Genomic DNA, 12,269 nt, shown 5'->3' with positions numbered 1-12,269 from the left:
CTTGAAAGAACGTGATAAAGTGTTCTGCTAAGTCTGTGATCCATGTGCATATGATGCTTCATGGAGCCAAGAGCCCTTTGTATCTCGCCCATCAGTTGTGGTTTGTAGCCATTGAGGCAGGTGCACTGCCTGTTTCTCAGGTGTGCTGAGGTTGTTCATAGGTACATACTTTGGATTCCCATTCAGAACTTGCCCTCAGGTGAGTCCTGGACAGTACCAGCCATGGTAATGGTAAGTGTGTGACAGCAACTGCTTTAGCATGTTTCCAAAACAACTTCAAGGTGAAGCACCCTTTAAATTTACATTCAAGGCACAAAATATTTGAGGCAACGGTGTAAGAAGAATACTGTTGTACAAGTTTGGCCCCTTACCTGAACCGTGTCTATTGAATATTCCCAAGAGTCCTCTTCCACGTAGGACTTCCCTAGGACTCTTACCACCTTTTCTACATGTTTTATGCATCCATGCAGGGTATGTCTTAGCTCATCTCCAAAGCTTTAGGACTTGAAGATTTTATGTTGTATGTGTAGTATTTCTTCAAGGAAAATGCTAACATTTTCTTCATTTCACTGTAGTGTCCCTGTGTTTTTGAAGTGCTGAAATGTTCTGAAAGAGCTTCTTTTTTTCTTCTTTTGTGAAGAATCACAATCTTATCTTGGTCATGAGCAGGCTCTACACCCACTAGTCCAAACCAGCAGAGATTCTCACCTCTGTAGTGTTTGTGCAGGTTACAGACCCATGTGGGAAGACAGGATAGGTGGCCAAAGCTCCTGGGAACAAAGGCTGCTCTACTAATGTTAGAAACAAACACAGACAAGATTATTCCAAAAGATGCTTTGTTTGGGTTTTAACAGGGTGAAATGGAGGAATAATCTGTGATCAGTAAGCAGAGAATCTCAGGCAAAGCAGATAAAACCCAGATTTATTCATTTAAAAGAAGCTCTGATTGCAGAGCCATGCGAGGTTAATGAATTTTTATTTTTTAAAAGCGAGAAATAACTACATGGATTTGTTGATAGTCTCTCACCGTGGGGAGAGAAGGGGATATAACAGTAACAGAACAGCTGGCATTTTCTTTGGCCTTTTATATGAAAGCTCTGTTTCAGGGCTGATATCTCGACACACAGCTCCTTATCTCAAAGCTTAGATTACAGTGGTCAGGGTAGTGGTTTGAAGACTGGATGTTGTGTGAAGGTATAAAATTGACTCTGCTGTCCCAGTGAGCCTCTTTGCCATATGCAGGTCCACGTTCAGAGACCTTCCCAGACAAAATGACTATTGAAAGAAAGCACTGAATATAATTTGATCAAATGCATGCCTATGGTATGTGTCTTACACAAGATAAATGTTTTTATTTGTGATGCTTAAAGGAAAGCTGAATAGCTTTCTTCTTTAACAAGAAAAAAAAAGGAATTGTGCTTGCTTTTACTTTAAAGATGATAACCCTTGAGCTCCTGTTTCTGCTGAAGGGCTGCAGCAGGAGCTTGCAGTCCCTCAATAGACGTGGAACAGTTGGAAGTTGCACAAAGAAAATGTTTTTCCTTTGTAGAGTTTACCAGAGATTTGAGCTGCACATAATTAACAAAGCAAAATCTCAGAGAATCCCTTCTCTTTTCAATTTATTCCACATTCAGCCTCTTCTAAAATCATAATCCTTGGAATTTACCAAACCTCCATGGAACTGGCCAACAAAGACAAGCCGTTTCTAATGCAAAAGGATCTGGCTTTTGTGATCCTTTCTGGTCATCCTTAGGTATGAGGAAAGAAGATTAAGTAGATGAGGTTTTGCCTCTTTTGCTGATAATCTCTGCAAGGGCATAAATAGTGAGCAATCATTGCAAGTGAGTCTGAGAGCAAGCTAAGTGAAAATCAAGGGCAGTAATTTAATTTTGGATTATGAATTGTGGGGGTGCAGAAGAGAACCTAGCAAGGGTGACTGTCAGCCAGCTCTTGCCTTTGAGTTGTAGAGAACAATCTTACTTGCAGTTAAAGTACTCAACACTTTTTAATTCCCTGATTCTAACACTTCAGGGGAGGTAGACATACCAGTACCACGAGAGCTTTCTTTTTTGCCAGTGTTGTTTTGAGCTCTGCCAGTGCCACTAGTGGGTGGTAAGAAAACAGCAGGAACTCCTCTCAAGAACACGCTGCCTGGGGCAGTATCTGCCAAGACAGTGTTTCTGCCACATGTTCCTAGTATGGTTTGCATGAGCATTGAGAAGAGGCTGCAAAAGCACTCAGCTTTCTTTCTCCATTTTTTATCATCTTTTTCTCTTTGTTTGGTCATGTACTATTTTCTTGGAGTCATGTTTTTCTCTTTTCCCAGCATCTAACTCTCGGCCTTATTTCCCCCTTTTCTTTTGCCTCTTATTAGAGGGAGCTGAAACAGATAATGTTTAGGGTTCGTATGGAATACCTAAATTCTCTGCAAACACTTCTGGAAGTTAAAAAATTTTGTAGCTTAAAAAGTAGAGTTGCATTAAGATTTAGCACTATATTATTACTCCAATGCCAAGGACACCCTGTTATCTTAGAAAAGGATTAGGTCCTAAAAAAGCTCTCAATAAAGTCAGAGTGCTGTGGCTTTCCCTGATTTCTTCCTCACTCCTAGAATAAGTAGAGTTTTTATTTTCCCTGGATGGCATCAAGAGCTTGGAGTGACTGTTGAGGAAATCTTTGCAGATCTGCCAGTGAGATACAGATTTTTAATGTACTGCAACAAAAGGCACAATTTTAAATGGCTTTCCCCTAACGTTTGCTTAGAAGTAAATATTTATCATAATTTGGTATTATTAAAAAGCCTTTTTTAAAATGATGGGCATTGAACATCAGAGAGTAGCTTAGACATTTTTACCATTGTGTCCAGAAATGTGCCTTGGAATGTGATTTTCTGTCACTTGGGCCTGCAGCATGGCTACCACAGTTAAGTACTTAGGGCCTCCGAAAATCCAGGTTGTGCATGGCAGTGAATGCTCTGACAGACTGTGACAAGCGTGTAGCGGGTCCTGCCTTGACGTGGCTTAAGAATTCCTGTGGCCAGTGCTGGGAATCTCTTTGGAGACCCCATCAGTGCCTTGCTGGGGTGAGCCCTGCAGAGCTTCCAGCAGGGAGCGTAGCTGGGACAGGGGCCTTCCTAGCTAGTTAGTTGGCAGGTTTGTATCTTGGAAGGCTTTTTGAAATAAAAGATAATAAAATATAAAAAGAGCCCAAAAATATAAAAGGAGATACTTGGATGGATTGAAGGGCAGTTTTCTAGGAATATGAAGTCTACCTTTTAGAGGTGGGGGGTAGCTAAAATGATAGCCCTTTCTCATACCATGTGAGCAACTTAAACTTCTTAAATATGCACATGAAGATCTGTTCACATCTGGCTGCCTGTTTTCTCTCTTAAGGGGGAGCCTGCTCCTCATTTCTTGATTGCCTTTTGTTAAAGAGTCTCAGAGCATGTTATGGATACAAATGAAATGCCACTTGAGTCACCTGTTAAGATATGATTAGTACTATCATATTCATCTTACTTTGTGAAAGACAGTGCAGACAGAAGTGCCATCTTCCAGCCTGTTCCCACACCTGCATTATTGCACCTTACTACAGCTTTCTGACGTCTTGGAACCAGTGTGGAACAGGGAACACAGAATGCATAATGTGTTGAAACAAATGTCCAGATATTGTCACTTTAGTCCCCTTTATTGTTTTCAGGGGAGACATTTCTTCAGACCTGTGCTGTGCCACCTTACAGCTGTGACAGTGACAAGGACCCAGCATCAGCAGAGGGATGGCACATGATTAACAATAAACCTGCCAGGAAAGCAGGACTTCATAGGACTCTGTAGTCTCTGAATTTCTGTGGCTCCCGTAGTTCCTCCCTGGTTCCTCCCCAGACACAAAGGATTGCAGCCTGCTGGAGCAGAGCTTTTTGGGATTTATTATCAGACAGATGTGTTGTCATGGTAACCCCAGCCAGGCTTTAAATCTCTTTCTGTGCAGAGGAATGCTAAGCCTCTTAACCGCTGTCTTTCCTCCCACCACTTTCCTACCCAAGCCTGGGGAACCGGATGTGCCTTTCAGGGCAGCAGAGGGAAATGTTGGGGCTTGGGACAGCTCTGGAGAAAGAAAAGAAAGTGGCACTTCCCTGTCTGAGTTACTGGGTCATGTGTTCAAGGTGCTGGTCCCAAATTTGAAGTGATGTTGTACCCATCATCTGGACAGACAGACGCTTCTGAGGGGAGATGTAAAGCTCTTAGTCTGTGCTCCCTGATGTGTGGGGTGAGTCCCAGTGTTGGCTGGGCTACATAAAGAGAACTTGACCTCCCACTGCCTGTTCTGGATCTTGTACTGCAAAGGAGGCTTCAGCCACTAGTGTTGCTGGCATGTCACTTTTTAAAAGCACTGCCTGTGTTTGTGGTAGGTTCTGGAGATGTCACATGCCTTGCATTTATCAAATTACTGCTCTTGGGTGAGGACTGAGGTAAAGATGTGGTAGGCAAGTGGCCATAGAAAAGCTGAAATCTTTGAAATTTGTCCCAGGCAGCATTTGGTGTCACTTTGGTGTTGTGTGGATGTGGGAATGAGGAGCAGGCAATGAAATGTGTCTGTAGGGAAATGTCTGAAAGCTTGGTTCCTTCACAGAGAGCATTGAGAGTGTCTTGTAGCACTGCACATGTAATCTGTGTCTTCCCACCTTGCCATGGTCATGGGCTGCCTGCCTTGAGTATGAAACTGCTCTGCATATGTTTGAGGTGAATGGGTGATTGAAGTGAATTATAGAAGCCATTTTAAAATTATTGTGATGACCAGTGTTTGGTTAGCACTGGTTTGATATATCAGTGACAGCAGTGATTTGTCAGGTTGTCCATAAGAGGTTGGTGTCAAGGCACCTCCATGGAATGAGTCTGTGAGTGCAGATTCACTGCTGAGGGAGTGGTGCAGCCAAACAGTGCCTATGGAGTGTGAGTTATGTGTGAGAGCACCTTGCAGTGCTGTTTTGTGCTCCTTGGGGCTGGGGAAGGGCAGCTTGTGCAGGAAGATCTGTCCATCTTCCCTACACAGTTTGATAGGTCTGTGTGCTTTCCCCAGAGGTATATTCCATGTTTCCTGTGTGATTACATCCAGCCAAAGTCTGCTGTTGAGAGGTCATCACCTTCACCTTGGTGCAGCCAGGGATCCTTCCTGAGAAAAGCTATTAAAATCTAAATAGCCCAGACAAGACCGTGTCTGTCACCTGCCAACAGCCCTCCTGCCACTCCCTGTTTGATTGAGCATTCTCCCACAAGGAGATACAGCAGTGACATTTCCCCAAAGCACACAGGTAGTGGCAGTGTTCATCTCACGGCTTCTCTCTTTTTATCATTTTCCAGCAGAAGAAATTTTACTAGAATTAGTTTCTGTCTTACTTGTCTGTGACACACTGAGCCCCTGGGGTTTGTTTTTTGGTTTGGTTTTTTTCTGTCAAGTCTGTGTGCTGTCTTACTCTGTACACTGCTGGACCCTGAGGCTGGTGGCACAAGGCACCTTCCCTTTGGTTAAAGCAATTACTTTGGACATTAAAGTAATCACAGGAGAGCACGGGAGAACCTGTAGGAGATGTGAGGATTGTGAATGTTGGCTTTCCCAGATTTTCTTCCCAGAATCCAGGAAACTTTTTCTGCTACAAAATTTTGGCACTTTCAAGGGAAAACAAAGTCAGGGGTACCTCTCTGCTGTGGCAGGACTCATTGCATGGGTAGTTCTGAGAATCCACCTTTCCTCTCCAAATTAAAGCCCCCTCCCTTTGGATCTCTTACTGTTCATGATATTATTGACTTCTTTTCCATCATCTGTGTGCCATAGGCTGCCACATCCTCCTTTTCATTAGCACATAGACTGAGAAGGGGCAGAGTTTCATTAGCAAAATCCCAGCCAAACATGGGTGAGGAAGGGAGCATTGAGGCTGAACCTATAAAGAAATCTGTTGCTTTCAAGTGAGATTTATTGTCCTTTTGCCTTAGCACAGACACTCTGGGTCCCTTACATTGAAGTGGAGAGCATGATCTGACTGTGGTTTTAAAGTGGCGTCATTTAGTGCAGCAGAGCTACTTCAAGTTAAGTCTGTGTATGAGGAGCACTTACCTGCTCTGCTCCACTCCAAGGGAAACAATGCCTAAGCCCCAGCTCTAGTGTACCTCTTCAGACTCAACTGGGCAGCAGCAGAACACACAGACATGTTACAGAGGAAAAAGTATGAATATGAACATTTCCTTTTCTTTTTATTCATACAGGCTTTACTGAGCACCCAGAATAAGCTGAGAACTTTAGTCCCAAATTTCACCTTCAACCTGGGCTTCTCAGGGAAATTCTACCACACAGGTAAGCCCCTGACACTCCTTTGTCCCAGCACCTGCATACAGCCCCCACATTGGGATGTGTGTCCTGTGTAATGCAGTAGAGAGAGCCTGACTCTGTTGGAAGGGAATTAGCCACTGCTTTTAAGCGTTGAGCCCCTCTTCTGCTCTTTGATTTTGCACTTCCTTTTCTGCTTTCTGTAGGTACAGATGAGGAAGATGAAGGGGATGACATGCTGCTCAAGCACAGGAAGGAGTTCTGGTGGTTCCCTCACATGTGGAGTCACATGCAGCCTCATCTTTTCCACAATGTCACTGTGTTGGCTGAGCAGATGAAGCTCAACAAGCAGTTTGCTGTGGTAAGCAGCATTGCAGCTTATTTACTTTACAGTGCTAATCCTTAAATATTTTTCTCCTGGAATAGCTTTTTGTACCCCCACTGAACCCAAATACTAGTCTAGAAATTCAGCTGCATTTAAGCAAGGCAGTTCTGGAAGTTCAATTGATGTGTGGCTTCTGCTGTCTTGAGGCAAGAAACACCATTCACATGCTTGCCTGTTCTATGGGAAATGTTTCCCAGCACCTGCATGGCCCCAGGCAGCTCTGCTGCATTCCAGGGTGCAAATCCCAAAGCTCTTGTTTCCTGAGGTGTGAACTTGTAGCATTACAATCCAAATGCAATTAATTTACAAACTCTGGCAGTGAGAAAGCATTTCCTTTCCCATCCTTATTCAGTGTGGTTCTGTAAGAAGCTACCTGGTTGGTAGTATAAAATGCTCCGTCTCCTAACAGCCGCTCCTCTGGCCTTCCAGACAATGTTGAAGGAAATTACTTATCTAGGAAGCACAGAGGAAATTCTCTGAGTTTTGGCAGAGGAGGGGGAAGCCTTGAACATCCTGCATTGATAGAACAATGTCTGTTTGGTTCTTACAGCTCAGAGTTGAATATAGCATACATGAATACATCGCTGAAAAGAAATGTCCTCTTCACCTCTAGTTGGGTCTTTTGATGGTAATCCCCTTGGGAATAACAGGCTGCTGTCTTGTGTTCCTGTGACACATAGATTAGGAATGATCTTGAATGCAGAGCACAGTCACAGCATTATAGAAACAATTTAGGCTCCTCCTTTTCCTGGTTAAATAACAGTGCAGTCTTTTGCAAAGAGAGACAAAGCACAGAACACAATTACACATATTTAACATAAAACAGGCTAGCAGTCAGAGAAGGTTATTGCTTCATTTGGGGGCTCTGGTTTTATCATGCACCACCAGGGCAGAGCTGTCATCATTGATGTTGTTACCAGAACCATACAGTGGAATTAAAAACCAAGAAATTCAGAAGTCATTTTAATGTAGCTCCAGGCTCCATATCTTCACCCACAATAGTCTCATGCTCCATGTCTGCTTTTATTTGAATTGCTAGAGACAATACAAATCCCAGTCATCTTCCTTTTCTCTATATCAGTTAAGGGAATTTTGTTTTCCTTCTCTAATGACTCACATCTGGGCATTGTGGGAGTGAGATGTGTCACTAAACAGCATTGATTAGTTTGTAGTAACCAGGGAGCCTGACCTGAGGGTTCTGAATTAATCTGATCTGTCACAGCTGCAAGTTACATGACCATTCTTACAGCGGCTGTTACCAGTGCTGAATATCCTTGTTGGTACAGAATTGCCCTTATATTTCTACAGATGCACAAAACAAGAAGTACAAGCAGTATTTCAGGTTTCCCATTCCAGAGAATTTTCATGGTCCTCTGTCATCTTGCTCCAACTTGGATGCTGTTGCTGAATGTGATTCTTAAGGCTATTAGTTAAATACCAAATTATCAAGCTGTGTATTCTGCTTCCAGGAGCATGGGATTCCCACAGACTTGGGCTATGCTGTAGCCCCCCATCATTCTGGGGTTTATCCTGTTCACACACAACTCTATGAGGCATGGAAATCTGTTTGGAGCATCCAAGTAACGAGCACAGAGGAATACCCACACCTACGGCCTGCACGGTACCGGCGTGGATTCATCCATAATGGAATCATGGTGAGCACAGCAGTGGCCACTTGCCTGCCCAGGACAGGTCTTCTCATGACCTGCATCAGAGACATTAATCTTAATATCACCAGTGTTTCCTAGATCATTAAGTGAGGCAAAGAAAAAATACTTGGCTAAAGCTGGTTCTGTGTTTCTCAGAACAATTCTGGGGTGAGTACTGATTGGAGAGCAAAATAAAGCCTGTCAAGACTAAGCTGAAATCCCAGTGGCTTGTTAGCAGTGATGAGTTAAGTGGTTGAAAGGAGTAGCAAGAGTCCTCTGCACCTATGTCACTTACACCCCATATGCTTTATATTGATCCATAAAGTGCTGCACTGACTCATTCTCACACAGATCCTGCTGCATCTGCCTCTTATCTAACTTTGACTTTTTCTGATATTGCCAGGTTTTGCCTCGACAGACCTGTGGTCTTTTTACTCACACTATCTTCTATAATGAATATCCTGGTGGCTCCAAGGAGTTGGACAAGAGCATTCGTGGTGGTGAGCTCTTCCTGACGGTGCTTCTGAACCCAGTAAGTTCATCTGAAAGGGGAATTTATGCACAGCTGTCCCAGCTTATGTGCCTGATATGGGAAAGGACTAGATCTAGTCCTAGATTTGTTGGAGATTCAGTGTCACCCAATCACAGTGTGGGTATCTCCAGTGTTTTGCTAAGGAGATGTGAAATGGAGGGCCAAGGAATTACTTGCTTGTTAATGGTGCTTTGCTTTACACACTGCCAAGGGAGCAGCAGGATTGAGTGTGTTGAGAGGTGCAGCACTGAGCAGACAGAAACCAGCCAGGGTGACATGCTGACCATGGGCCACAGCACAGGGTGTGCTCTGTCTTCATGAATCACAAGTGAGATGTGCCTTGGCTCCTTCTGTTCCATGCACATCTACTGCCTGCTGGCTTCTCCCTTGGCTTACTGATGAGTTTTGTTCACAATAATTGCTTTTGCTGGGCTTTCTTTATGAAGTGTTCTCCCCTTTCTTTCAGTATTTTACTTGAAATTATTTCTGTGTCCTGTTTTTGTGATATAGCTGTTACACTCATGCTTTTTTGTGAGATATGGGTCTAATGAAGGTATTGCCTTTTCTTTCAATACTTGACAATTCTGTTAAGTCACTAAGCAAATGTCGTACCTTCAACACCCTGCAGTCCCTTCTCAGAGCCGTGGATGGCAAATCACGAGTTTCTCACTTTCCACTGAGGCTGGGATGGTGTACTTGGAGGCAAGAGACACAAAAAACCCTGGTCATTTTTAGAAATTCTGAATGGGTAGAATCAAGAGATGAAATTTGGTAGCCCTTTCCAATCACAGATCACACTCTAAATGGGGAAATGATGCCTTAAGTTTTAGCTTTTGCATTTTTTAGATTCTCTGCTGCCTAAGTGTGTAGTTTTGAGCTTCATATTAAGTGTTAGTGAGCTCTCTTCACACAGAAGGTAGAAAAAACAATTCCTTTTCTAGCTTGATACCAAGGACAATTGCTAGAAGTTTCAGGCCCAAAAACATAAACAGTGGAGTGAAGAGAGAAAACAAGAAGGATGGGACTTCATAACCTGAAGCTGTAATTGAACAATTAATTACAATATGCAGATGGAACAAAACTTATAAAGATGTGAGACTTCGTGACCATTTTTAGGTCCATCTTGGGTGTAGCCCTTGTCAGGTCCTTGTACTGCCCAAGGTGTATCCTTTAAGCCTTTCAGTAAATACCTACTTTATCCTTAACTCTGTCTAGCCTCTGTTCTAGGTCGGCCTTCTCAAGGCATCACCTCCTAGTTCTGCTTGTTGGCTGCAGTAGGAAGACATGCTGCTGGTTTTGTTTGTACAATAACTTTCTCAGTTCCCCACATGAATTTCTTTCTTACCTAAGCTGATTTGACCCACAGTTGCTTGTCCTCAATTTCTCTGAATAGACATTGCCCTGCAAAGTTTAGACAATCATTTTAGAATGTCTGTCTTTGTAGTTATTCCTGAATATAATAATGCTTAATCTCTTCTTGTGACTTCCACATTTCTACCACCTTCCTTCTCTTTATACATCTTTTCCACCAGTGCCTGAATATGGACAAGGAGCCATGCAGGCAGATCTGAGAGAAAGTATATTGGTTCTGGCTGGTTTCCTAGGGGAGAGCCCTTGAGTACTTGTTTGTGGGATTTTTTTCCATGCAACACCAGTGGCTCTGTTCACTATGTTTTCTTTGATTCCCTCTTTCTTTTGCACCTTGATTGCAGTGTTGAATATGCAGCTTTAGCCACTTTTGATTTGGGTTGTAAAAGACCAACAGATCAGAAAATGAACCTTTTTCCATCAGTGACCTTAATTGTTCCTTTGTCTCTTGCTTTTTCTAGTGTTTAGTAGAACTGATAGGGAAAAGACCCTCACAGTGTGTTCTGGGTGCACCAGACAGGCAGACTGTAGTGACAAACAGGCCTGGTGTTACTGAAGGTTAGCCTGTGACCAGCTCTGGCTTGTGTAGGATCTGCAGAAGCTGTGGGTCTACGACAGCCCCAGCTAAAAAGCTGTAGGAGTTTTTACTTCCAGGCCTGGAAGCCAGCTTTCTGTCCCTATTGCCTGAGACAGAATTGTTTTCTTTACACACCACAACCAAACCTTCCTGCTTGTTAAAAGTCTGGAGTAAGGAGGAGGTTGTTCTTTGCATTACGCATGGAGTGATCAGTCAGAAGGAAAGAAACTGTTTTTTTCTCTTGACAATTTCTTTTCTGGGCTTGTGCTCCCACATGCTGGGTGAATTGCACTTTGCCCCACTTTGTAACTGTCAAATCTTGAAGCATGCAGAAACAGCCTCTGTGAAAGTAAAGGCTATAGGTTTCTCTTGGAAAACCAGTTGCTAGGCTGTAATCCAGAGATCTTTACTGATCTAGGAGGCTGTGCCAAAGAATTAATCGAAACATAGTATCTAGAACTCCCCATTAAAATTTGCTGAAAAGATGTGATGGTCAAAGTAGCTTGCAGTAATCTGTGATCCAAAGACATTTGGGAAAATTGTGTTCTGGTATAGGATGAGTTTATTCGCCAGATTTACTGTTGGCTCTTCATGGTGACTTAAAACTCTTTCAGGCACCTTCGGATGCTTCCCATGTTTACACTTCTGCTTCCTTTTGGCAGTGTAGCATTTCTCTCTGTCAGAGCAGAGTGCTGTGCTCTAAGCTCCTCTCTGTTTGCACAGTGACTCAGACTTTGCATTCCCCTTGCTGATAGAGCCATCTCAGGGGCCTGATAGAAAGCTGGCCAGCTCTGCAGCCCCAGCAGTGATCCGCAGCAAACTTGGACCAGGCTCTTTCAGTCCTTTCTGGTGCTTCCAGCTCCTGTTAAGTGACATGGAAGAGTCTCCAAGCCTGTATGTGTATGCTTAACTCCACAGTGCAAACAGAAGATGTTTGATCTTCTGACTAGTGAACAAGGTCTGATGTCAGAATAGCTGTTGATCCTGAGCACAGGCTGATTACATCTCACAAACATTCTGCTCACACTGCACAGGCCAGTTACTGCTGTGCCCACAGCTGCTGTTATTGCAAGGGTCCTCATGCCCTTCTGTTTCTGTCTGCTAGGCTCTCTGGGACTTTTGCTCTCATTTTTCCTCATTTTGAAAGAAGGGAAATCATAGCCCACTGACAGTAGAAAGGAGGGGAGAGGAGGGGGGTGTTATTTCCAAGTCAGTCTGCAGTCAGTGGGTGTGGATGGGAGGGAGGGTGATGGCCCTTGAGTGTAGCTTATGTCAGAAGTGGTGTTTGGAGCTGCTCTGGCAGCAGTAGCTGTGACAGGGCAGAGCAGGCTGCCAAGCCTTGTTAAACAGTGCACATGTTACAGGCCATGACTGCACGCTCCCAAGTCCAGGAAATGGCTGGGTTTGTCTTTTCTTCCAAATTCAGTTGCTTGGGACTGT

General features: G+C 43.6%; 1 protein-coding gene across 16 annotated transcripts in view; it reads left to right on the top strand.

Moving 5' to 3' along the window:
- NDST2 (N-deacetylase and N-sulfotransferase 2) overlaps positions 1–12,269 on the top strand; it is a 136,117-nt gene that overhangs the window by 112,419 nt on the left and 11,429 nt on the right. For all 16 annotated transcript variants that reach the window (XM_086901070.1, XM_086901076.1, XM_086901075.1 and 13 more), the window contains 4 exons: positions 6,258–6,345; positions 6,525–6,679; positions 8,173–8,358; positions 8,756–8,884. In XM_086901070.1, coding sequence (XP_086757196.1) covers positions 6,258–6,345; positions 6,525–6,679; positions 8,173–8,358; positions 8,756–8,884 — 558 coding nt within the window. The remainder of the gene's footprint in view (positions 1–6,257; positions 6,346–6,524; positions 6,680–8,172; positions 8,359–8,755; positions 8,885–12,269) is intronic.

Source organism: Cyanistes caeruleus, chromosome 8 (genome assembly GCF_971803275.1).
Source record: "Cyanistes caeruleus chromosome 8, bCyaCae1.hap1.1, whole genome shotgun sequence".
NCBI classification, from domain to species: Eukaryota; Metazoa; Chordata; class Aves; order Passeriformes; family Paridae; genus Cyanistes; species Cyanistes caeruleus.
Note: the sequence above shows the minus strand (reverse complement) of the source record. Positions and strands in the feature narration are given on the sequence as shown.